This window comes from Kogia breviceps, chromosome 4 (assembly GCF_026419965.1).
Source record: "Kogia breviceps isolate mKogBre1 chromosome 4, mKogBre1 haplotype 1, whole genome shotgun sequence".
NCBI lineage: Eukaryota > Metazoa > Chordata > Mammalia > Artiodactyla > Physeteridae > Kogia > Kogia breviceps.
The window spans coordinates 175,655,359-175,682,254 of record NC_081313.1 but is presented as its reverse complement, the minus strand read 5'-3'; the positions used below and the strand labels follow the sequence as shown (position 1 = coordinate 175,682,254).

The 26,896-nt window shown below is 47.3% G+C and overlaps 1 protein-coding gene across 6 annotated transcripts in view; it reads right to left on the bottom strand.

The window, feature by feature from the left end:
* The window catches only part of DNMT1 (DNA methyltransferase 1), a 43,343-nt gene extending 16,702 nt beyond the window's left edge, over positions 1-26,641 (bottom strand). Inside the window, exons 1-18 of one of the 6 annotated variants that reach the window (XM_059059817.2) lie at positions 26,358-26,641; positions 18,450-18,486; positions 17,820-17,927; positions 17,411-17,630; positions 16,521-16,599; positions 15,310-15,388; positions 12,392-12,426; positions 11,898-12,000; positions 10,243-10,277; positions 9,253-9,340; positions 7,504-7,538; positions 6,921-7,002; positions 4,342-4,376; positions 3,970-4,018; positions 3,793-3,873; positions 3,602-3,711; positions 887-1,005; positions 280-372 (exon numbers count right to left, since the gene is read on the bottom strand). In XM_059059817.2, the coding sequence (XP_058915800.2) occupies positions 280-372; positions 887-1,005; positions 3,602-3,711; positions 3,793-3,873; positions 3,970-4,018; positions 4,342-4,376; positions 6,921-7,002; positions 7,504-7,538; positions 9,253-9,340; positions 10,243-10,277; positions 11,898-12,000; positions 12,392-12,426; positions 15,310-15,388; positions 16,521-16,599; positions 17,411-17,630; positions 17,820-17,927; positions 18,450-18,486; positions 26,358-26,638 (1,669 nt within the window). In that variant the 5' untranslated portion in view covers positions 26,639-26,641. Of the gene's footprint in view, positions 1-279; positions 373-886; positions 1,006-3,601; positions 3,712-3,792; positions 3,874-3,969; positions 4,019-4,341; positions 4,377-6,920; positions 7,003-7,503; positions 7,539-9,252; positions 9,341-10,242; positions 10,278-11,897; positions 12,001-12,391; positions 12,427-15,309; positions 15,389-16,520; positions 16,600-17,410; positions 17,631-17,819; positions 17,928-18,449; positions 18,487-19,434; positions 19,458-25,799; positions 26,195-26,357 lie in introns of those variants that run through there. The other 5 variants (XM_059059818.2, XM_059059820.2, XM_059059819.2 and 2 more) reach the window with 5 other exon arrangements.
* Positions 26,642-26,896: the final 255 nt, after the last annotated feature.

Below are 26,896 nucleotides of genomic sequence, written 5' to 3'. Positions count from 1 at the left end.
CGCACACCACAGCTAGATAGAAGCCCACGCATCACAACGAAGAGCCCACATGCCTCAACAAAGACCCAATGCAGCCAAAAATAAGTAAATGATAAATCTTAAAAAAAAAAAAAAAAAAGAGACCATTCCACTCAAACCTGACATGCTTTCCACATGGTCATGTAAGCCTGACACTTCCCAGAGCCTGATACTTCCCAGAACCCAACCAAGCCCCATGAAAGACAGGAGCGAAGGCCCCTTTCAGCTCCCAGAAGAGTCCACGATTGGTCACATACTTACAGGTGCTAAAGCCAAGGAGAGCCTTTTCACCTCCATCAAAGCCAGCAATCCACCATTCATTTATTGGACCAAGATTTTTGCCATTAACACCACCTAAAAGGGGGGAAAAAGTTTCCTGAAAGTAAAGTAGACTAAGAGTATGCCTCTCAAAAACTCAGGAGGGGGGCTTCCCGTGGCACAGTGGTTGGGAGTCCACCTGCCGATGCAGGGGACACAGGTTGGTGCCATGGTCCGGGAAGATCCCACATGCCACGGAGCGGCCAGGCCCGTGAGCCATGGCTGCTGAGCCTACGCGTCCAGAGCCTGTGCTCCGCAATGGGAGAGGCCACAGCAGTGAGAGGTCCGCGTACCGCCAAAAAAAAAAAAAAAAAAAAAAAAATTGAGAAACTCAGGAGGGTTAAGTGGCACTGAGTGCCCACCTGAGCTGACACCTCTTATCAGCCAAGCCGGGCAGTCCTTACTGGAGCCATCAGAGAGAGTCTGCTCGTAGCTGCTCACAGCCCAGTCTCCAGCCCTAACTTTAAGAGGCAACAGTTCCAGTTGAATATTGCTCTCATCTCAGTTTTGTTTGTAAACTGTCCCAAACAACCTGGAACCTGCCACTTACCTTCGGGAGACGGGTCATCCTCATATATTGGCTTTGCTGAACCAGAAAAGAGGAGCTCAACATCCTTCTCAATGAGGCCGGTGTCAATCGGGCACAGGTGACCTCGTTTACAGTACACGCTAGACAGGCGACAGAGTGGATTTACCAGCTGACCAAAGGCAGGCTGAAGTACAGAGTCAAGCTCAGACACAAGGTAGACTACGTGCAGTCCCTAGACTCAGTTGTCTCCTTGGCTGCCAGAACACTGGCTCAGGACACTGATCTTTCACCCAAACAGCTTCTACCTGATTCGCCTACCTGGGTATCAAGAGTATAAGTGTCTGAAAAGGCAATGTGGAGAGGTCAGCGAGACTGACAGTGGGATGGCGGGAAATCTCACAAGGGCACCACCTGCTACACCCTCCCTCGGTGAGTTGCTAGTTGAGAAACAATGGCTTCTCAAACACATCCTACCCAGAGCTATACAACCATCCCCTCTAGCTCCAAAATGTTCTTGTTGCTGAAAATGAAACCTCACACCCACTGAGCTGTCACTCCCTATCCCCTCCCCACCCCTGGCAACTACTAATCTGCTTTGTTCCTGTGGATTTACTGCTTCATAACATATCATATATGGTTAATTTTGTGCTATGTGACTTTCACCTCATTAAACAAAATTAAAATGAAGCACATTATACAACAGCATAAAAGGTGAGGTACATCAAGGACATTGGAAGGAGGGACTTCCACCTCCCTCTGGGGGTTCAGCCTCAAGTTTAAGGGCATCTACTGCCTAGAGATGCTCCTTGACATTTGAGAGAATGTGCATCATTAAGCAGGATGCCAAACTTGAGGAAATCATGGGGTTGGGGTGGGCTCTGTTTATGAACCTGCTCGTGCTGGCCTCGAGGCCACAGGTGCCGTGCTACCCCTCAGAGTCCAAGCAGGTCACGTGGAATCCGTGCAGGTCTGAGAGCACCACCACACTCCCACCACCTAGGCCCCTGGAAGCCAAAAATCCACATCTTGGACTCTCACACAATTTTAAAAAATTAAAACATGACCACTTTGAGTGGAGTTCCCCTACCAGGCATGGTAGGCAGACACGGGTCACAGCCTTGCCATCAGGACCTGAAGATGTGGGAAAGATGGACCAAGGGAGGGCAGGACACCGTGGACGCACAGAAGAGGATCCAGCGCCCAGCCTGACGGGCTGTCCACACGCTCCCTCAGTAGAGGTGACACCAGGGAGAAGTGCCAAGTCCCAGGCAGGGGCAGGACCCACTGGTTCACAGGAAGGGCTTGTTTCCACCTGCCACTTTCAGCCCAAGTACCAGAGGTAAACAGAGTTCCTAATTAACCCAGGTGGTCTGGCTCCAATGGCCTGATGCTACAAAGGCATGTCATTCCTAGGAAGTGTGTTCTTACTACCACCTTCCCAACCTCCTATTCTTGAGGAGTGGCCAAGAGACCCCAAGCCCTGACATTCCTGACTACAGCAGCCCCAGCCCCTGGTTCTCCTGAACGTCTGCCCCAGGAACGCCACAGGGAAGCATGAGGCCATGAACATCAGCAATGCCAACAGCACGTTTCACCTGTGCTGTCAGGCAGAGGTTGAGCCAGGGGATCGCTGGTAGATGGCCAGCATCCCACTACAGATCAGGATCCCGATCGTGGAGCGTGGGAGACACCACCAACCACAGAGAGTGTACAGAGTACTACAGGAGAAACATACTGGGGTTTCCCTGGGCCCAGAGCCCCCCAACCCACTGTGGGGCAGGAGTGTCGGAAAGGCTGCCCAGAAATGATTCCACCTGAGGTTACAAAAGGCAATCCACCCACCCCTACTATTCTCTGGTCCAGGGAGCGGAGAAGCTCGTGCCAAGGCCTGAAAGGAGACATGGGCTGGTCCTGGAGCCAAGCCATTTCCCACAAGAAGCAAAGTGACGCACCTCCAGTGAGGGGGACCAAACGTAACCAAGTGGGCTGGAGAGCACGGGGACTCTGCTCACTCACAGGCTCGTCTGAGCCCTTCCAAAGGTACAGCCCAGATGCCACGGACCTCTACACCCAAGACCCTGGCATCACTGCCACGGCCTGCAAAGCCCTGAGGGATCCAGGCCCCTCCCCGGGCCCCTGTTCCCCTACCACTCACCCCCAGTCCCTCTACTCCAGCCACACAGCCTCTCACCTAGTCTTCCCAGCCAACGTGCCCCCCTCCCAGCCTCCACTTGCTGATCCCTTCTCCTGGATGTCTTTCCCTCACTATCCCCTCAGCTTGTTCTTAAGCCACCGAGGTCTTTGCTCCAGTGCCTTCCTGCATTCTAAACACCTTCCCCCACCCACCCTCTGCTCCCCATGCTTTTCACATCTGTCACAGTGTTACTACCTGACAGGCCTAACTTTTGTTCTGCGTCCATGAGACCAGGAGCTGAGGTGCTGCATCTGTAACACCTCGTGCAGGACCTGGCACATAGCTGGCCCTCACCTGAATGAGCTTCAGGATGCTCACCTGCTCAAGAGCTAACAGGGAGAGGTGTAACCACCCGCCCACCCACCCCATCACCACCAGCAAACGTCTACCAGACGTCTACCAGCTTTCTGGCCCTTATCTCGTGTTAGCAGCTTAAGAAATGTTGCAGGTTAGTAGGTGTTAAAAACTTCACTAGGATATTAAGAACTTAGGTGTCTTTAGGAAAATGCCCCATTACGATAAAGTAGAGGCGTATCAGTTACCTGAAGCAGGTCAGTTTGTGTTGGGGAAAATCCTCGTAACTCTCAAAGCCAGATTCATTGGCATCAAAGATGGACAGTCTCTCATTTGTCAACAACTGTATCTCTTCCACCTGAGAGACACTGACCATTAACTAGAGACACAAGAGACGGGAAACTATCAATATAAGGCTAAAACCACAGCTGGAACTTACTGCGTCAGGGGGATGCTGTTCATATCTCAGCTCGGGGTCATCCAGGTACTGTCCGCACTCAATGCACTTCAGAGGATCGGTCTGTGGAGGCACGAACACAAACGGCGCTCAGAGAGCCAGCCCCAAACAATCGCATTAGTGGTGCACAACTAGTTTTACTCCCAGATATATGTTTACCTTGGAGGACACTACTGCCATTTTGGTTCGAGCCATTTTCTTCTCAGTTCTGGGAACCAAGCAGAAGAATTTTTTTTAGTCATTTCACAACATATCAGAATTTGCCATCAAAGTTATACCTGATCCACCAGACACAGATGAGCAGCAGCTGCTGCGTAAGGGGCAAGGTATGAGGCCATAAGCGTCTTTACCACGCGGAGGGGATCTGCCTCACACGGCAGAATTGGAACGTCTCGGTCCTGTGCTCACACTCCATCACATACAAAGCTAAGGCTGCTCCAGAATTCACTAAAAGCCCCTTTATCTTTCTTTCTAGGACAACCCTTTTAATATTATGATCTGCTTTGTATAAAGACAAAAATAAGTTCTTACGGTTCTTTGCATGTAGTTCTGCGTCTCTTCTCCTCCTAAACGGAGAAAACAAAAGAGTGAAGGGTAAAAAAGTATTTTCCATCTGGATAATGCTTCACAGGTAAGAATTTAATGTACACGGTTATCACAAAAGTCAGAGGCAGGAAGGCAGTCAGAGAACCAGTGAGACCCAAGCCATCTCCAGTGTCTAGTCTTATAAGCAAAATTCCTTTTTTAAAAAAATAAATTTATTTATTTTATTGTATTTATTTTTGGTTGTGTTGGGTCCTTGTTGCCGCGCACGGGTTTTTCTCTAGTTGCAGCGAGCGGGGGCTACTCTTCATTGCGGTGCGCGGGCTTCTCATGGCGGTGGCTTCTCTCGTTGCAGAGCACAGGCTCTAGGCAGGCAGTAGTTGTGGCATGTGGGCTCAGTAGTTGTGGCTTGCAGGCTCTAGAGTGCAGGATCAGTAGTTGTGGCACATAGGCTTAACTGCTCCGTGGCATGTGGGATCTTCCCAGACCAGGGCTCGAACCTGTGTCCCCTGCATTTGCAGGCATATTCTTAACCACTGCGCCACCAGGGAAGCCCCTAAACAAAATTCTTATAACCAGACTTCCTTTAAAGACTCATAAGACCACTTTAAACAAACAAACAAACAAAAAGAAACAGCTTTACTGTATAAGTGGTACCTCAGAGTAAGTATATAATTGAAGAGGGATACTATGGACTGAGTTGTGTCCCTGGTCCCCCACCCAATTCCTACGTTGAAGCCCTAACACCAAATGTGACTGTATTTGGAGATGAGGCTTTTAAGGAAGTGACTATGGTTAAATGAGGTCACAAGGTTGTGGACCTAATCCAATAGGACTGGGGACCTTATAAAGAGGAAGGGACACCAAAGCTCTCTTTCTCCCTATGTGCTTGCTTGCACAGGGAAAGGCCATGTAAGGACCCGGCAAGAAGACAGCCATCCACAAGCCAGGAAGAAAGATTTCTCCAGAAATTAACCCTGCTGGCACTTTGAACTTTCACTTCCTGTCTCCAAACTGTAAGAAAATAAATGTCTATTGGTTAAGTCACCCACACTGTCATATTTTGTTATGGCACTCCCTGCTGACTAATATAAGAGAAAATTTATTTCTAGAATTATTTTGGGTAAATGAAGGAATGATAGAACACAACTATCACAATCTGTAACTCCCAGTGAAATAATGGATTTAAGCAATGACTGTTAAAAACATTAGGTGAGGGCATCCCTGGTGGCGTAGTAGTTGAGAGTCCGCCTGCCGATGCAGGGGACACAGGTTTGTGCCCCGGTCCGGGAAGATCCCACATGCCGCGGAGCGGCTGGGCCCGTGAGCCATGGCCGCTGAGTCTGTGCATCTGGAGCCTGTGCTCCGCAACGGGAGAGGCCACAACAGTGAGAGGCCCGTGTACCGCAAAAAAAAAAAAAAAAAACCACATTAGGTGAAAAGCTGAGGGGAACTTTATAATGCTTTATAATGGATGGATCAGGCAGATGGCACCTGAGCTCAATGATCAATCCTAACACCTTAAAAAGATAATCATGCCTTATGGTATGATGTAACAGGAAGTACACAGCATCACCTCAGAAGTACTCTGGGAAACAAGGGACCTGCCTCTGGTCAAGCCTCTGGACCTAACTACCGGTCTGCAGGTGGACAGGACTGGAGGGATATGTCAAGCCTGAGAACCCACAGAGGCTACAGGTAAGCTGGCTAGTTCCACCAAGTGCAAGTAAGAGGACAGGGTGAAACTGCAGATGACACATTGAGGACAAACAGGAACCAAGTATATTATATAGGCTTTGTTTTGGTCCTGAATCCAACTGTAAAACATACAATGGAGACCATCAGGGAAATCTGAACGGAGATTAGGTTTTTATATTACTGTACTATGATAATGGTATAGTGGTGATTTTTTTAAATAAATTTTTTAATATTTTAAATTTTTGGCTGAGCTGGGTCTTTGTTACTGCACACGGGCTTTTCTCTAGTTGCACAGAGTGGGGGCTGCTCTTCGTTGCAGTGCGCAGATGGCTTCTCTTGTTGCGGAGCACGGGCTCTACGCGTGCAGGCTTCATTAGTTGTGGCACGCAGGCTCAGTAGTTGTGGCTTGCTGGCTCTAGAGTGCAGGCTCAGTAGTTGTGACACACAGGCTTAGCTGCTCTGCGGCATGTGTGTTCTTCTCGGACCAGGGCTCGAACCTGTGTCCCCTGCATTGGCAGGTGGATTCTTAACCACTGCGCCACCAGGGAAGCCCAGTGGTGATGTTTAAGAAGAGACTCCTCTCCTTTTAGAAGCACTTCTATAGATATTTCAGCAACACATCTGGGATCTGTTTATCTTCAGAGTGAGGGAGGGTAAGGAGAATGAGTAAGGCTTGGGTAAAACATGACTAACCATGGGGTGATAACTGTTGAAGGCTGATGAGAATGTGAGGGTTTGCTAACCTTTTCTGCCTACCTTGGGGTATGTTTGAATGTTTCCATAAGAAAAATTGTTTAAAAATCACTTAAACATGTTCCAGCCAATGGGATATTATGAAACACAGTAGAATTGAAAAAACTAGGCCTTACCTTTTCATCCTCATCTTTCTCATCAGAAACTTGTGGTTTTACTCTTTCAGGTTCTTTTTCTTCTGGTCTCCGTTTGCTAGCTCTATTGGATAAACAAATAAGTCAGATGTTAGCTTAAAAAAAAAAAAAAAACTATATTGCCAATTCACATAAAAAATGACAAACTAATGCCTTCCTACAGAAAAGCAAACTATTCCGAATAGATCTGGCGAACAGACACTTTCTTCCCATCCAAAAAAGAAAGTCCCCTTGTCGCAGTAGCCCCAAAGGTGTGTCACTAACTCGTGATCCTGAAAGGCCTTCAGAGGCCCCATGTGACCCTCAGACGTGAGGCCTGATGAGAGGTGCTGGAAACTAAGAGACACGTGACAGTGCAGTGACGGGAGCGCTACCCACATGGCAGAGGGTATCAGGTAAGATGGGGCCCAGAGTTTGATTTCTTATCCAGCCCCACCCAAACTGATCCAATCTTCCAATAGCACCAGCAATTAATTCCCTGTAAACCTCTACATCACAGATCTCCAACAGTTATTTCACTAATTTAAATTACACAAAGCACAGCACAAGTATTTTAACCACTTACAGATCTTTGGGTTGACTTCTGTGCCTCTTTTCATCCTGAGAGGGGAAAGTGTGGGTGGAGAAATAAAGGGGGGAAATTAGTTTCTGAGCAAGAGCGAGACAAAACCCCAAAGAATCAGTTAACGATTGCAGCACTGTGGGATGAGAGAACAGGAAAATCTGGGCAGGTCTACAGCGTGGAGATGAGGCTTCAAAAATGTTCACTCAGTTCCCTAACGCCTACAAACAAGAGTTGACCGGTAGTTGGCAAACTTCCTGTAAAGGGCAAAAAAACAGACATTTTTAGATTTACAAGCCACAGACCTGTGTCACAGCTATTCAACTCTGCCACTGTAGCACAAAAGCAGCCAGAAACAATACATAAGTGAAATGGTATGACTGTGTTCCAATAAAACTTTATGAAAACAGGCAGAGGGCCAGATTTGGCCTGTGGATCATAGTTTACCAACCCCTGTCCTAGGATAACTCAAAGTAAAAGGGAATATTATAGCCATTTTGCTTATGTCGGCCAAAATGCCTATAGCTCCATCTGTCGTTTGGTCAGGGGTGAAGATGTCATATAGACAGGCATCGGGACAGTGGGAATGGGGCAGGGGGTGACAACACTAAACTTCGGAATCTCGTATGGGAAAGCAGCCGAAGTAGGAATTCCTGACTCGGTCACCAACTCATTAAAAAAAGCTGAGCCTCCATACAAAAAATACCTGATATGCAACTCACCTCTACAAAGCAAGAAATGTACACATAGATTAAAACAGAAGAAAAGTCAACAATATTAGACAAAGTCAAATGTTTGATCCTTTTGTTCTTTTCTGCCGTGAGGCAAAAGTGCTGGCTGTGTGGTCTAAAGCTCCTGCCAGTTGCCGTCTGAGGAAAATGGGTGGTTTGACACCACCGCTAAGATCTCTCTAGATCTGAAGGGATGCCAGGCAAGTGCTGGCAGTAAGGTAATGAATATCCAGACAGAAAAGATGAGAGACAATAAGATGTTAGATAGAACAAGCTGGAGGAAACACCGGAAGGATCATCTGCCATAGAACAAGAAGGGGTGCCCGGGGAAGCAAGAATGCTCACGACCCAGCAAGTCCGACCTTTGGCTCTGCTCTCTAGATCTCAGACAGAAAACCAGAGACAATCCTGGGACCTCCCTAGTTTGGCTTCTTAGACAGGGACCAAACTGCTAAGGAGCTTAGAGTCCTGTGCTGTGACCCCCAGCAGGTATATCCCCCTCCCCTGGAGTTCACAGCCCTGTGAATAACCTTGCTGCCCACGACATTTACACAGGTCCACCCCTGGATCACTGTAGTGTTTTAGAGTTTAAATGTGATCACTTAGCTGCCCTGGGGAAGCTGGCAGGGAAGGGAGGAGCTAGACTCAGAAGAACTCAGGAGACTGACTGGTTGGTAAAGCAGCACAAGCGTGATGACACCATGTAACTGGGGTGACACGTCAAGCCTTCTCAGGGCAGAAGCTCTGAAGAGAAGCTGGCTCCACACACGCCTAAGTCCAGGCACACAGAGGCCCTCCCCACCGTTATGCTACACAGACACCTGCACACTCACTATGTATCAGGCGCTGACATGAAGTGACAGCCACCCACCCCCAGGAAGGAGAGCAAGTGACCTGCCCAGCGCCACCCCACGGGCAGGCAGGGCTGGATGTGCACACAGAGCCCTACCCCACACCATTTCTCCCCACCAGCTGGGAACGAAAGGGTCAGGTAGAGGTAAGTGACAGAGTCAGTCTTTACTTTGTCTTCTCCTTCGTTCATTTCAGCCTGAGCTCCTCCGGGCCTCGCATCTCTGTCTGGCTCCTCCTTAGATTTCTGTTTAGGTGTTCTGCCGCAGAACGAAACACACAGTCAGCTCAGGGTGCCCACTGCCCTCTCAAGCAGCCCCAGTGAGGGGTTTACATGGTCTCCTCCCCTAAGTTAGAGCATGGATTGTACTTCTTATCTGAAGGGCAAGTTTTCAGAGCAAGAAACCCAAAAGGCGTTTATTACTTCAGAAGGTATGATCTCGGAAGTGCCATCAACGCTTCACGTGAGTGTTGCTGAGACACACAGTAGTTTAAAAACAAGAGACAACAGGGCTTCACTGATCTCTGGTAACCCGATGGGAATGCTGCCTGTGGTGGATGCCGGTGCAGGTTTGCTAGCTGGCCTGAGGTGCCATCCGGAAAGTCCTCACCTCTCCTTCCACCAGGGCCCGGCCACTCAGTTCAGGTGTTCTGCCCACCCCAGACTCAGGCCCAATCTCAACATTTGCTTCAGCCCACTGTCTGTCAGAGGCTGCTTTCCACTTCTGCCCTCAGGTGCTGCCACTGCCATGAGAGCACACCCAGGCTGGCCAAGTCTTGGGGCTGAGCGGCCACTGAGCCGCAAACATGTAAGCTCAAAACGTGCTTACTCTCATAAGCCACTGAGCTTTGGGGCAGTTTGTCATACAGCGTCTTCACAGCTGTGGGGAAGAGACAGAGCTGCTCAGTGCCCTTTAACCACCACCTGACTACCTGCTTGCTGTATGAGCACCACTAAGAACAGGCCTGGGGTCAAGGTCAGCTAAATCTCAGCTGACCTCAGCCTTCACTGTGGTGGTCTGACCTTCCAGGAGCAGAAGTCACCCACACATTACATGTATGATCAGTGCACTTAATGCTCTGTGCAATCCATTATTTTTACCAGAACGCTTATTGTAGCAAGTAAGCGTCAAAAAGTACAGATCATGTTAACTATACTTACAGTTCTTTGGTTTGACTTCTGAGTCTCTTTTCTTCCTAAGTGGAGGGGAGGGGGAGACCAAAAAAATAAATAAATAAAAGACTAGTTAATTCTTCCATTTGATTTGAATCTTTCTACTAAAGAGTTTTACGGAAATAAAATACCTAAACTGATCCTACAGTCTAGTTGGAATAAAGATTCTCTTCTTTCAAGACGGCACATTTTTGGGACTTTCCTGGTGGTGCAGTGGCTAAGACTCCGTGTTCCCAATGCTAGGGGCCCAGGTTCGATCCCCGGTCGGGGAACTGGATCCACATGCCACAACTAAGAGCCTGCATGCCACAACTGAAGATCCCGAATGCCAAAATATTTTTTTTTTTTTTAAAAAGGCACTTTTTTTGGTGGGGTAGGTAGGCAGGAAGTTAAAGAACTCTTAGATCCTGATGTTTAAGAGGGATTTGGGGGCAAAATACTATCACTTGTCACTATTAAGTGTTGACAGTCTTATAGAAAACTTTATCAAAACTAGGAATCTAATAAAGAAATGAAGTAGAATGACCCAATCTGGAAAAGAGCTCCATCTCAAACATGGACAACAAATTGTTTTGAGCCTGAATTTAGAGAGCTAAACACTCCTCTCCAAAGAGCAGAATTCAGCCTCAGGAACCCCACACACTTTGTAAGGAGATCACAAGGTTGGTGATGTTAACAGAAGAAACACATTTTAGACCTTCCTACTGGAAGAAGAGATCCTGGGAGTCTGGTCACAGATGAAGGGATTTCAATCTTGCTCTAAAATCCTTCTTTGGAGGGCGGTGGTCAAGCCAGCCCACTAGAACCGCTTCTTCTCAAACAATTCAACATGTGTCCCAACTGTAACTGCTGCTAACTTTAACTAGGATCAGGGTAGGGAAGTGATCAGTTAAAGACTAGTTTCAAGTACCAAGTGATTCAAGAATTATACATCTTAGTTGATTCCCCATTAGGACAAAATAACAGACACCCATCCTTTAACAGGCTCTCAATAAGGGCACACACCACCCATTTGAATTTCTAAGAAACTTCTAATCAATGTCTTAATAAAACCAAAAGGGACCTGATATTGTTCTACCATGTGACTGACCAATGTCAGCCCTTTGTCATATGGGGCAGTGCTATCTAATGGTAAAGCTTCCAGTATCAGACCCCCAGTTCCTTCTCCTACCCCCTCCCATGAGGTTCAGTGGGTACATCTGTATTTCACAGAACCTTAAACTCTGATTTTACAAAGGTCTGGGGAAAGAACTCGTCTGATCTCAGTTAAGAATGCAACTTTATACCTGGACGATACTATAGCACTTTAGCACCTCATGTGTTTGAAAATGAGACCTTCACAAGGACTTCATGGGCAGGAGAGGCAGGCAGGCGAGGGGACAGACTGAAGCTCTGTGACTGACTGATCAAGTAGCAGAGGTCCAGCTGACTTCCAGGCCTACTGCTGATTTACTATCACCAGAGCCACATAACACACCTTCCACATAGAGAACCAGCAGAAAAATGTTTGAAGAGCATTTTAGCTAAATTCAAGGTCATTTTGATCGTTAGTGAAAGTCATTCTGTTCCTACACGTTCCCCACACCCTGACCCCCCTTCCTAGAACCAAATGGGTTCTGAGATTAAGGTGGAAGGTGACAAACCTGGAGGTGACCAGGCTTTACTTTATCATCTCTTTCTTCTTCTTCCACGTGTGTTCCTGGTCTTACTCTTCCCGGTTCTTCTGCAGGTAGCGGTCCAGCAACTCTGTCAAGCAAAATCACACACCCTAAAGATGACTTTCACAGACTCCTCCCATGGAAGCGATTTTCAAAAGGTCTTCCTTCCTACCCATCACCCCCCAAAATCAATCTTCATCTCAGGAGCCCTGAAAGGTACATATTACCTCAACATTTAATATTTAATACAACCTTTAGAGATCTAGTTCTGATAACAGCCAGTTGTCCCCAATTCACTCTTTGCAAGAGAATTCTACCTGAATCACAAGGTTAATAATCTGACTGCAAACTCAGCATCCTTAAGCTATCTATGGTCACCCTGGCAACTCACTATAAAGTTCTTCTTTTTAGAAGATTTCAGAAAAGTAATTTCAGTCATCAAGATTACATATTGCACAGAAAAGGTTTCTTATTCTTACCGTTCTCTGGATGTAACTCTACGTCTCTTTTCCTCCTATGTGGAGAGAAGGGAAAAAGAGAAAAACAATATTTCAAAAGAATATCAAAACCAAAAGCATGAGTCAAAATATTAAATAAATACATTTGATGTGGTTAAAAACAGGGGTTGGGGGGTAATCTCGGTTTGGGGGAGATCTGGGTAACCTTCAGCCTGGTGTTGATGTCCCACCACCCTCAAAACAAAGAGAGGCCCAGGAGCTGGCCCGGCACACATCTGGGCACTAGAGGTCATCTAGTGACGCTACGTAAAGTCAAAGATCCACCTCATGTCAGGAATTTGCTAATACTAGAAAAAAACCGAAGTAGTAATTTGGGATTCACATCAGGAAGTGATGATGACAACCTAAACTGGACGCCAGCTCTTCTCTGATGATACCTTAGGACACACTACTCCCCTACGTTCACAGCGCTTGCCATCTCCAGGATACCTGTATTTATGTATTTAAGAGGGATAAAAATATTGTGGTGATGAAACCAATCTATGTCTTGTTTGAGGTGGAGGTTACAAGAATGCATGCATGTGTACACGTGAGTATACATGCATAGTGAATAGTCTAGATTACGCCAATGTCCACGTTCTGGTTTTGCTATTAGTTATGTGAGACGTCACCATTGGAGAAAGTTGGGTAAACTACACAGAAGCCCTGTACTATATTATACGGAATTAATCTGTATGTGTATATATAAAATTCTGCCTCCAGACTGCCTTTAGACTTGAGCTACAACATCAACTCTTCCCTGGATCTGCAGCTTGTTGGCCTGTCCTGCACATTTCAGACTTGCCAGCCTGAAATCGTGTGGCTCAGTTGCTTAAATTAATCTCATATATACAGACATCACTGGGTCTGTTTCTCTGAAGAACCCTAAGATAGATTTTATACTAACATACTACAGTAATATATACATACATATAATCTGCAACAATATAGAAGAAAATGATGAACGCCCGCCTCTCAAAGGAAGGACAGGACGGAGAGGGGGGAGTACCACCCCTATGTACCAAACAACCTTTTGTACTGTTTTACCAAATTCATGTATTTAATACCTGTTTTAAAAAACATAGTGAGATCTCAAAACTTTAAATTGACTAAAGTAAGATTCTCTCTGTAGTACTACTTATTTGACCACCACCACCTGAACACTGGTGTGGTGCACTGAGCCTTACTCTAGCATATCGGGATAAACCCTGTTTCGACAAGTGTTCATCCTCCAAGTCTCCAAGGTCTCACACACACTGCCAGTGAAACTTCTTCCTGCTTGGGATAGAGTGCCCCAGTTCATTTCTTTAGAAGCTAGAAGGCTGTGTAAGCCCTCCAAAAGGTTAGAGGGCAAGGAACAACTCTAAAACTGGCACACTTGTTAAAAAAAAAAAAAAGATTGCCAATATTACAAGAGCCAGCTTGCTTTCACCTTGCTCACTTGACACGTTTTCTTAGGAGGCAAGGGATGTGACCATGTGACTAGGACAAGCTGTTTCCCTCTGTCTCAGTTTCCCATCTTTGAGTGGGTAGTCTGACTAAACTTAGTTACAGACATCTGAATAAGGATCATGAACAGTGGCATCTAATTTCCAACAATAAAAACAGGAGAATGAGTATGTCTTTTACAACAGGACATCAAGTCCACCTCAATGATATTTGTAGCCTTGAGTCCAGTGCTTCTTGCTCAGTGCAATTGTGCCCCTCAGGGGACATCTGGGAAAGTCTGAAGGTGATTTTGGTTGTCACAACTGGGAGGAGAGAGAGGGAATGTTACGGGCATCTAGGGAGTAGAGGTCGGGACCTTGCTAAACACTCTACGATGCACAGGACTCACCCCCACAGCAAAGGTTTATCTGGCCCCAAAAGTCAATGCCTTGGTTGAGAAACCCTGCCTTAGAGCAAACTACGGATACTCATCTTTAGCAGGTAACAGGGCATTTACTACCCACCTGTAAACCTACAGACTTCCCGACTTACACAGCTAATCCTGTGGCAGGACTGAAATAGATAGCATGTGACCATCTGGTATTATCTAGGTTTGCCCCTCAAGTCACATGGGACAGTGCTAGAGACTGACATTTTCTACATTGGAGGCCTTTGGCAAGCCGCCAGTTTTCTAACCTAAAAAGTCTAAGCAGCATTATTACAATACACATAATAATATGACAATTTTGCTTTTATAGAGAAATTAGATGTGGGAAAGGAGCTTATCTGACATCAGAAGCAAATGCTTTAAATGCATCACATCTGCTGGTTTGACTGTCAAATCTTGACAGCTAGAGAGGTAGGAAGGTAGACAGGAGAGAACAGACCAAAGTTACGGGCCTGCTGAGTCCTCAGGTCTAACCATAACACACTTCATACTGCCCTGGTCCAGGGATATGTTCTAACACCCTCTCAGTCACTTCCGGTCCATAGACAGACCAAGTATAAATTCACAGTTACCAGCAAGTGTACCAAAATAAGGCAGAGTTAAGAAATTTAAACACGGGCTTCCCTGGTGGTGCAGTGGTTAAGAATCCGCCTGCCAATGCAGGGGACACGGGTTCAAGCCCTGGTCCGGGAAGATCCCACATGCCGCGGAGCAACTAAGCCCGTGTGCCGCAACTACTGAGCCTGCGCTCTAGAGCCATGCCGCAGAGCAACTAAGCCCGTGTGCCACAACTACTGAGCCTGCGCTCTAGAGCCTGCGTGCCACAACTACTGAAGCCTGTGTGCCTAGAGCCTGTGCTCCACAACAAGAGAAGCCACCGCCATGAGAAGCCCACACACCACAATGAAGAGTAGCCCCCACTCGCTGCAACCAGAGAAAGCCAGAGCGCAGCGACAAAGACCCAATGCAGCCAAAAATAAATAAATAAAATTAAAAAAAAAAAAAGCTTAAACACGAGCCCTACCTGGTCTTTTTCTTCTTCATCGACAGAATCATCTGATTTTGCTTTTTCAGCGTCTTCCTCAGGTTTCCGTTTGGCAGGGCTGTCACACACAGTAAAGCCAACTGTTAGCTCAGCCAGACCCTAGTCCTCCAGTGGGCACGAAACAACTTATATTCCTCCCTACCAAGAGTACCCTCTGTTTGGAAAGATTCAGGGCATGGACACTCTCTTCCCTCCAAGGAGAAGCCCTATCTGCCAGGACATTAAAAGAAGTTTCGAGCTTAATGTTTCTTTGGATGACAGGTTTAGAATACCACCATTTTGCAAACCTTAAGAAATAATGGATCTAGACTTTGATCAACGGCTGCTAGAATCACTGAAGAGACATTACATGCCTCTGATGGACAGCCCCATGCCGTCAATGAAGTCTCACAAAATAAAGCTGGAATCTGATCAAGACTCTAGACCTAACTACCGGTTTACAGAAAACTGGAGACAATGGAGCACATTAACCACCAAAACGATGCAGTCAGCCAGACCTAGACGCTATTAGACAAAAGACCTATTTTCTTTAAATAAATGGCAAGAAATTAAGGAATCTATAACTTGAAAGGCTTAAGGAGCAAATCAACCAAACTCTGCTACACAAGGGGAAGTATGAACACTGCTATATATTTGTTAGTAAGGAACTGTTATACTTCATAAGGCATGTTTTGTCTTCTTCAAAAGACTGTTTGCTAGATGTTAGCAATTATAGCAAAATATGAATAAAAAACTTGTCAGAGAAAGAGACATTGTCATCTAGAAATATCGTATTTGTGGATAAGATGACATGTCCGATTTGTTCCTAAGTAATCCAACTGGGGAGACATGGGTGTATATGCAGTTGTAATCCATTTGGAATAAATCACTTGGAGCATATGGGGGTATAGATGAAACAACAGCCAGGAGCTGTTAACTGTTGTTGACACTGGGTGATAGGTACACAGGGGTTCATTTTACTATCCTTGGTAATTTTGTGTATGTACATTTGAAGTTTCCTATGTTAAGAGTAAAAATGGATGAGGTCTTCAGAAATGCTGTTCATGAATGTCTAATTACAGAATATCAAAAGGAAAACCTAAGCAATGTGGAAGTCAGAATTACTAAGTTACATCCTACTAATTCTACACGTGTTTTACCAAAAACAGTTGGCCCCTAAAATGGGGGCTGTCCATTCATTATATACTGACCCCCTTGTGAAATGAGATGTGATGGTGGTCTGCCTGGTAGTTTGCCTTGTAATCCTGGGGCTAGATGAGACTTCAGCTGCTTAAAGAAAAAGAAACAAAAAAGCCACTATGAATAAAGAGTTCACAGCGAAGGCACAGTTCTTCAGCATTACCAAGCTGGGCAGAGACCAGGTTCTGAGGATTACGTATCCTTCTCTTCTTATTCTAAGCAACCACCATCTTGATAAAGTCATCAAATTAGCACCTGCCAGTTTGCTGGGCCATTTTAACACAAGCTCTTGTATGAGGGGCCCAACCCTGAGACAGACAAGGAAACAGAACCTCCGCTTATTTCATCAGAAGATGAAGTGGCCAAGCACCTGACCTGAGCTCAAGTCCCATGCTCTTATTTTTTAAAATTCCAGAAGAGTTACTCTGACTACAAGCGGGAAAGGAGTCTAAGAATAAATGTTTAGCTTAAACAGGCATGTAACTTAGACGTAATAAACATCAGTAGCTCCTGTTATCTTATACCTCATAAATTCAACCACATTTGGGGATCTAATGCTCTATAACTTGGTTGAAGACAAAAATTGCAAGTATATATCTAAGCTAGTTAGAAGTATACACAAGAGGGAATTCCATGGCGGTCCAGTGCTTAAGACTCGGCACTCTCACTGCTGAGAGCCCGGGTTCGATCCCTGGTTGGAGAACTAAGATTGTACAAGCCGAGCAACACAGCCACCCCCACCCCCCAAAAAAGAAACAAAAACAAAAGATACACAAAAAACAAGTACTGCCGGTGGAGGGGTTGTGTGGGGGGGGAACAGACAGACCCTATGGCACCAAGTCTGTCCTCCCCTTAGGTGGTACCAGACTCCAACGAGGTCAAACGAGTCAAGTGCTCTTACATTTTGTTTCTGCATCGGACTTGCTTCTCCTGGGCATGCAAAGTTTGGAAACAGGTTTGGGGGACTTCTTTTTCTCTGCTATTTCCACTCTGCGCTCCTCACCACTTGTCTGGCTCCCGTTTTCTAGACAGCCATTCACTTCCCGACTGAAAGCATGAGCTCCGTTCTCCAAGGACAAATCTTTATTTAAAAGGGATTTGACTTTAGCCAGGTAGCCCTCCTACAGCAGGAAAGGATAATTTAAGTAGCAGTGAATGTAAACAAGTGGCAATGAGAGAATAAGGAAACACATGCGCTTCCTTTGTAACTATCAGGTAACAGGGAGAGATGGGATTATTCTGCCTCCCTGGTCACAGACAAGTTACATGGGAGGAAACGTTTTCTAGCCACCGGGATGTTGAGGACTTACCTCTGATAATTCTTCTTTATGTAATTTGGTTTCCAAGTCACATAACTGATTCTTTATTTCTGTCTGCAGAAATTCATGCAAGAGATTCAATTTCTCCTTCACGCATTCCTAAGGAAAGGATATAGGTTTAGAAGTCTCCGCACTCCCAAGCTATGAATTAATGGACTAATACACAAATAGTTACACTGCCTGGCCACATAACAATGACTGAATGGCAAGCAATGCTGAGTCAGCTAAAAAGAAAACTAAATATTCACACGACATGTTTGTGATGTTTCCACTAAGATCATATCACATCATCTCCAGAGTGGTGAAAAATGGAAAGATTAGAGGTGAAACAGACACATAATAGTGTACTAGAACAAAACTGATTTTGAAAAACAGTGTGACCAGGACAAGTTATAATCCAGACTTGAGCCTACAGAATCCAGACTGGGAAACTCAATGAGTTACCAAAAGCCAACCAATAATAGCCTATTAGTATAGCACATTAGACAAAAACATCCAAGGTATCCTAAACTTTAGGGAAAAGAGAGCCAATCCCACTTAAATTTGTTTTTATGAACTACACAGTATCTGTCAAATGGTCACATTTGAACATAAATTTTGTTAAGGTGGAGATTACCTTACCTTTTCTGTTAAACTATCTCTTTCCAAATCTTTGAGCCTGGGGGAAGAAAAAGGGAAGAAACAAACACTTGTTAAGCAACATTTTCTACCTGTAAGAATACCACAGTTTAAAGAACTTTGGAAATAAGTTTAATATGAATGTTAGAAAAAAATACAATGGTTTTTCCCTCCCCCAGTGTCTAGAATGCCCTACTGTAATGCCTACACGTTAAGAAGTTATTTTGGGGCTCCCCTGGTGGCGCAGTGGTTGAGAATCTGCCTGCCGATGCAGGGGACACGGGTTCGAGCCCTGGTGTGGGAAGATCCCACATGCCGCGGAGCAACTGAGCCCGTGAGCCACAACTACTGAGCCTGCACGTCTGGAGTCTGTGCTCCACAACAAGAGAGGCCGCGATAGCGAGAGGCCCGCGCACCGCGATGAAGAGTGGCCCCCGCTCGCTGCAACTAGAGAAGGCCCTCATACAGAAACGAAGACCCAACACGGCCAAAAATAAAATTAATTAATTACTTTTTTAAAAAAAAGTTATTTTCAATATGAATGAGGTCCCCCTTTTGGGGGGTGGTTTTCTGATGGTGGTAAGAGATGATATAGGAGCTCTAGAACAACATTCTTTCTTTTTTTTTTTTTTTAACGTTATTTTAAAGACACTGGGAAAGGGGAAGCAGGTCACACAGCTGGGGTCCTTCCCAAGTTAACTGACCTATAGGTGGTCTTCCTCCAGTTGGACCTGACAAGATTTCATAGAAGGGCATATACAGGTTAGAAAGAGTGGACCAGGGTGACAGGATGCTGTGGGGAACAGCCAGCTAACATTCCCAAAGGCCAGTATGGGGTGGTGGCAGCATTCTGATGAGGAATATAGGAAAATGGAGGAGTCAAGGCATCTGAGGCAGCAGGGGGTTGCCCACACACAAGGAAGACAGATGAAGCTAGAAAAGTTGGCTGGCGCCTCACCCAAGAGCTCATCCTTGCAAATGTTTGTACCTAGTCATTCAGAAGTGCAGAACTGTCATGAGTTTAGCTGGAAAATCATGGTCTGATTTGATTATTGAAGATTAGTATCTTGCCTCTTCGGGGAGGAAGGAAGCAAAAAGAATAAAGGAACAAAACTAGAAGACACCGAGGAAATGGGGAGGCTGCTGTTCCTAGCCTGGGTGCTGACTGTGGGCAGTCGGGTGAGAACAGGTCTAACCAGCTGGGCAAGCGTCCGTCAGCAGACGGGGAGCACGCTGGGCAGGGACTGGGCCTCCACCATCTATGGATCCTCCCCTCCAGTACCCAGGCTAGGTACTCGGTTACCAGCAGCCCAAAGGGCAGGAACAGAGCTCTGCCAGACTGGCCTTCCCAGAGGGCAAGTGTAAGCAGCACAGCCAGGAATTGAGCCACAGGCTTTGCTGGACTAATGACATACAGTGGCTACTCCGAGTGCACGTGGATCCTGCTTCTAGCTTCAACCACCACTCCCATCTGTGGGTGCCTACTCTACACCAGGCCCTGTTCCAGGCAACAAGCTGAGTGATGGGATGTAAGCACTACCAGGCAGGGACCTCATGACTTGCTGGACGGTCAGGAAAGGCCTTTCTATAGAAAAGACTTAGCAGGGACTTCCCTGTCCGTCCAGTGGTTAAGACTCCATGCTTCCAAGGCAGGGGGCGCCGGTTCAATCCCTGGTTGGGGAACGAAGATCCCATATGCCACACGGTACGGCCAAAAAAAACAAAAGAAGACTTAGCAGCCTCCAGATACAGTGGTAATATACTGTATGTCACATATGTTGTGTAACTTGGACTCAAGATTCAGAGTCAAACTTTCCAGAAGCATGTGAAGCCCCTTCCAGGCAAAAGTCATTCTACCCTCAAAGCAACTCAGGTCCTGGGAGAGCCTTAGATGAGGACAACTGCATAACTCTGTACTCACATGCTGCTGCAGGAGCATCACACCTACCTGTCTTCAGTCATTCTCCTCACAAAACCCTGGCAAGACACAGCTCCTACCTCGACCAGGTTACCTCAGGTGTCAAGGGTAACACTTAGACTGAAGCCCATCAAAAGGCCCTTTCCACAATGCTGACAACTCCTACATCTGGCCAGGAGACAGATCTGTGGGTCTGAATTCTTTGAAGCTTTCCTATGAAGTGGGATATTTAGGCTGGCAGGGAGAAACAAACCTTCAGAATATCTGAAGTGTCTTGCCCTGTGAAGATTGGATTTGACCTGCTTGGCCCCAGAGTGGAAGGCTGGAGCCCAGGGCAGGCACCAAGGAGCCAGAGGTGTGGCAGGAAGAAGGCTGGCCAGTGCACCGCTCCTGACACCCAGGCTTTCACTGGAGAGTCCATCCCCTTCCCAGTAAAACTGGTGACACTACCTCACATCTGCTTTACGTTCATAGCCAGGAGGATTAGAAGCAGACATGAAGGACCAGGTAGAGGAGTCACAGAGAACAGCAACCACCTTATAAAAGAAAAACGGAGCTCTCTTCCAGTCTAAGATCCCACAATTCATTCCCAGTTGCTTCCCTCAGAGCAGTTCTTTAAAGGAGAAAAAGATATACATAAACCACTGTGCGGACAGAGTTCAAATCTGAGGCTTCTGTAGAAAAAGGGTATAAACAGCATCAGGAAGGAGGGATCCAGAGACACTGAGAGCTCAGTGGGCACTGGGCAGAGGGCGCTATCCGAAACAGGGGCAGCACAGCAGGGGCGCTGGCTCAGAGCTCATCCAAGAAACCCACACAAGTCGGGCTGACACAAGGGAAGAAAGGCAAGTCCAGAGAGAGGAGGTGAGTGCCAGTCTGAGGGAGGTCAGCAATGTCAGGCTAAAAACCATTGACTTTGCTCCATAGTTAACAAACCACTGAAGAGTCATGGGGGTGGTAGAACCCAAGGTATCAGTCATCTTTAAGTAGGAAAAAATAAAGTCAATCTGGCAGAAATAAACAATATATTAGACAGGAAGAGATAAGATGTTAAATCACTCTAACATCCTAAGCTAGAAATGCTGGTCTGTAATATGGTTTAGCAGCAGGAGCTGAGAACATACTAGAGAAGTTACAAAGCTCCGTTTACTCTGCCTTTTGTAATTGACTGCATGGCGGTTGGTATAGGGCTACCAGAGATAATATTCGTGGTAGGAAAGATAACGGACCACCCCCCGCAAAGATGTCCATGCCCTAATTCCCCAGAACCTGTGACTATATTACCTTACATGGCAAAAGGGACTTTGCAGATGTGATTAAGGTTACAGTCCTTGAGATGGGGAGGTTTTCTTGGATTATCCAGGTGGGCCCAATCGAGTCACTTAAATTCTAGGAGCAGAGAAACTTCCCAGTTGCATTTCAAGTGATGTGACTACAGAAGGGTCAAAAAGATGTGATGTGAGAACTGGCTTTGCTGGCTTTAAAGATGGAGGAAGGGGACCACAAGCCAACAGATGTCATCACCTCCAGTAGCTGGGAATGGCTCTCGCCTTACAGCCAGCAAGAGAAGGGGGACCTCAGTCTTATAACCACAAGGGACCGAATTCTGCCAACAACCTGAAAGAGTAAGAAACAGGTCCTCCCCTAGAGCCTCCAGAAAGGAATGTAGCCTGCTGACACTTTAATTTTAATCCAGTGAGACCCACACCACATTTCTGACCTACAGAATCAGAAGATAGCAAGGGCTTCCCTGGTGGCGCAGTGGTTGAGAGTCCGCCTGCCAATGCAGGGGACACAGGTTCGTGCCCCGGTCCGGGAAGATCCCACGTGCCGCGGAGCGGCTGGGCCCATGAGCCATGGCCGCTGAGCCTGTGCTTCCGGAGCCTGTGCTCTGCAACGGGGGAGGCCACAACAGTGAGAGGCCCGCGTACCGAAAAAAAAAAGATAGCAAATTTGTTTTATTTAAGCTACTAAGACTGAAGCAGTTTGTTACAGCAGCAATTGAAAACTAATACAGTACCAGAAATTCTGAACTTTTCGGTGGGAGAAAGTAAGCAGACCATGAATTTTAGGAGTGACATTTCAATGAATAGCTATCTAGATGGCCATTTGGCAGCTAGAAATTAGAACGGGCTCTCCAAAGAGGCCTCTCCAGCTGGCACCCCTAACTGCTGAAAGCGGAAATCTTAATAAGGGTCCAGGAATTGAAAAGAAATATGGCAGAAATCAGGGAAGAGGTCCCCTGGTAGCAAACAGCATCACAAAAGCCAAGGATACAAAGAATTAAGGATAGAAAACCACCTTAAATGAAGAACACCTGGACATCTGGCACAAAAGCTAAGCTAAGGTGGCAGCAAAAAGAGAAAGACCAGGGACTTCCCTGGTGGCGCAGTGGTTAAGAATCCGCCTGCCAATGCAGGGGACACGGGTTCGAGCCCTGGTCCGGGAAGATCCCACATGCCGCGGAGCAACTAAGCCCATGCGCCACGACTACTGAGCCTGCGCTCGAGAGCCGAGAGCCACACTACTGAAGCCCGCACGCCTAGAGCCCGTGCTCCACCACCACAATGAGAAGTCCGCGCACTGCCACGAACAGTAGCCCCCGCGCGCTGCAACTAGAAAAAGCCCTAACGCAGCAACAAAGACCCGACACGGCCAAAAATAAATAAATAAAATTAAAAAGAGCAAGTCCAGAAGATAATACAAGAAACCAGGCAAACAGGAAGGTTGGAATGATAAGCAGACATACACTGCTATATTAGTATCTGCCTTAGTATCAGGCCTGCATGTTGGTACTTTAAGTTATGCACCACCCCCACCCCAATAATAGAAGTGAAACATACAGCTGCCACGTGATAAGCAGTGAAGGAGGTTTCTGTGCAGGTGCTGTTCTACCACGTTTACACCTATCAGCTCAGCCTTCACGATGCCCCAGTGGAGCAGGCACCTCCATCCCATTTTACAGATAAAGCACCAGGAGATTAGACGACGTGGTCATACAGCTGACAAGTGGTGGGGTGGAATCTGAACTCCAGTAGTCTGCACCTCTAGAATCCTAGTGCAGGGGAGAACTAGAAAAGGTAACTCAGTTTTGCCCTCCATACCCACTCAGGAGCCATGGAACTAGTTAAGAACTTCATGACCCAACTAATCTAATCAGAGTGGCTAGCAGATAAGAAAGCTGTCATAATTACAAAGGCTAAATGAGTTATGCAAGGAGGTTGCTAGAATCAATATGTAAATCCAGGCCTCGGTGAAGGGGAAAGTCTGGCATGTAAGCATTCAAGTCTAGTGGACACCCGAGCTGCATGTACAATGAATGAGGCAAACATGCTCAGACAACAAGTCATCATCAACTCCCAAGCTGCAAAGGCAGCATGTGGGATGCGCTGACAGAATTCAACACCTCATCACAGGGAAAGGGGACTGTCTTTCTGGGCAGTCTTACGGATGAACAGACAATAGCCAGCATGGTGAAGGGGTAGGTGGAACCCAGCCTCACACTGGTTGCTGTGCATGGTCTCAGGCCCTGAGAACCTAAAAGGAAGCCTGTGTGGTTTGTGAGGAAAAGAGCACAAGATGAGTCAGGCAGATGGACGGGGATCCCGGACTTGAGGCCAAGTGCATCAGGCAGTGTAAGGGGCAGGAAAACCTCTGTTTCCAACTTATATTGAAAAAGGATCACAGTTTCCACTTACAGAAAGCAGACCTGAGTGGCAACAGAAAGACGAGTAGGAAGACTATTGCTTTTTCTATACAAAAGATGGTGGCTTGGACAGAGTAAGAAAATTCAAGTGGAAAAATGTGGCTTGTCCTGAAAGGCATTATTTTTAGAAGACTTAGGACATAAAATACTTCAAAAAAAGTTAAACTTAAAAACCCAAAAGTTAAGAATACTTTCTAGTATCGTTACATAGCTGATGTAACTGTATGAGTTTTAAAAGAAGCTGCCATGTAAACACAAGTTAGGATAAGTGACAGAAATGCCTGAGTGAAGACTAGGCCTAAATTTTGCTCCTAGAGCATTCTACTGAACTTAGTAGTATAAGCCATAATACGAGGTACCTAATTTTCATGAATCAAAAAGTTATACCTCCGTTTACAAGGAGGTATAAGGGAGTATTTTAAAAGATGTATTGAATGCCATGTTTATGTGTGTATTTTACACGCTGAAATTCAAAATTTAAGAAAAGCTGTTGAGAGGGTCACATAAGCTGACAACGTCAATGGTCTGAGGCAGAAACCCAAGACTATACCCACAGTAAGCAATTCTCGTTCAACGTAATATGGAACCTAGGGTGAATGGTGGATTGTAACACTCACCTAAGAACATTCAAATTCAGCCAAACAAAACACTTGCTCTGGCCCAATAAAAGCCCTAGCTGAAGGGAAAGGTTTTGGCAAGAAGCAGACTTCCGCAGGAATCTTTGCTTCCCTGCTGTTAACTCCTGTGGCAACCACTCTTGAGAACACTTGAGGATTACATGAGACAACGTAAAGTGTCTTATACAATTAGCAGAATGGAAAAAAAGCAAGCTAGATTAGTCAATAAGGCTAACATGGGGGGGGGGGGGGCCTTTATGTGCCAGGCATATTCTCATTTAATCCAATACCAGTTTAAAGCCCACGTTAACTGTCCTAGTCCACAGATGTAACTTGTTTATGAAACTTGCCCAAGGTTAGATGAGCCACTGGAGGTAGCGTTCTCACCATCAAGTTAAAGAAGGCTGGGCCCAAACATCCCTGTCCTGGGTCTAAAGTGAAGCCAGATGCTTCCATAATTCCATTTCCATTTTTAAGTCATGTTATGTCTTGGGGGGACGTATAGGGATTCTTCAGCCAAGGCACGGCACCCTCTAACTGTGGTTAAGAGGTGGTCTGACGCCTGGGAGGGAGACCCAAATACCTCCAACACCTACTCTCCACCCCCGAAAGCCCAAATCAGAACTGGACTTGGCACAACTTTAGGAACCAAGCACAGGGAAATAGGGAAATGGCAAAATCAGGTTCACAAATCTGGCCGCAAGCGTTCAGGGCTGGTCGAGGCTCCCGTGCCTAGTGCTCCAAGTGAGGTCTGCAAGTTTCCAGGAGTGAAACTGATGCCCTTCAGGAACAAGCCTGGGCCCAACGGTCTTGCCGCCGAGCCCTGTGCACAGATTAGCTAAGACTGGCTAAGTCTCCCATATTAGCTGCTGCCCCCTCACTCCCTCTACACACACACACACAGACGGAGGAAACTGCAGCCAGTTCTCCCTAGCAAGGCTTCCTTGATGCCCACGGCTCACAGGCACCGACTTACTGGAAGAAACCACTCAGCTTTCACGGCGTCCGAGCCGTAGCCCTCACGGTATGTGAAGAGTTCCTTACAGAATGCGCCTACCCTAGCCGTATGAAGTGATGGAGGGAGCCCCCAGAGGAAGACGGGGCTCGCAAACCTGAGCCGGCCGCGCCCGTCCCCCGACCGGCGACATCTGTCTCTGGAGGCTGCCATCGGGATGCGTAGCGTGGGGGCACCGAGGGGACCCCCAAAATACCCCCGGGGACCAGGCCGGCCCGACCCCCTCGAGAGGACCGGGCACCGGAAGTGGAGGCCTTAGTGCCCGGGCCGAGGGGTATTCTGAGGCCGCGGGCTGCCCACTTCCTGCGCGACCAGGCTGGCGGCAGGGGCTGGGCCTGAGGCTGCTCCAGGAAGGGGATCCCCAAGGCGAACCCAAGGCTTGCTCTACTTTGAGGTCAGAAGAGACCCCCAAGTTTCCAGTCACCAGGGAGCTGTGAGAGGGCCTCGGTCCATTTTGGCGCCAAACGGCCAGGGGCGCGCGCGACCGGAAGTGCCACCCTGCCCGCGCCAACTGCCGCCGCGCGCCGCGCCATCCCACGCATGCGCGCCCGCCTGTCAGCGGCGGCCACGGGCTACCCGGAGGGGAAACGACCCCCACCCCCACCCCCAACGCCGTGCAACCCACCCCAGGTTCGCAGTCCCCCACAGCACCTACCGCCTGCGGACATCGTCGGGCAGTGAGAAGGCCCGGGAGGCCAGCGCGGGCACCCGGGCTGGGGCGGTACGGGCAGGCATCTTGGAAGGTGCAGCAGAGGCGGCGGCAGCACAGGCAGCCCTGGCTTTTCGCGCGGAAACCGATGGGGAGGGGCGGCGAGCGGAGGCAGCGCGTACCATCCCGGCCCGGGCGTGGGGGAAAGCGGGCCGTACCACACGGAGGGAGGCCGTACCATGTGTGGGTAGACGCAGTGAGCCTGGCCGTGCGTAGGGGCCGCGCATGCGCGGGACGGGAGCGCACCCCCGCGTGGCGCAGTGGGCTTGTCCGAGCTCCTCCGTTTGCTGGGAGCTTTGCCTGAGACGTTCATTCATTCGTTCTTTCCCCCATGCTAGGGATAAAATGAGGAACATCCTCAGGGGGTTCCAGGATGTGGGCACTAGAGTTCAAGTCCTGAGTTCCAATCCCGCCTACACCTATTTGCTCACTATGACGACGTTGGGCAGGTCATTTGGACCCAGCTTTAGTTTCCTCATCTGTGA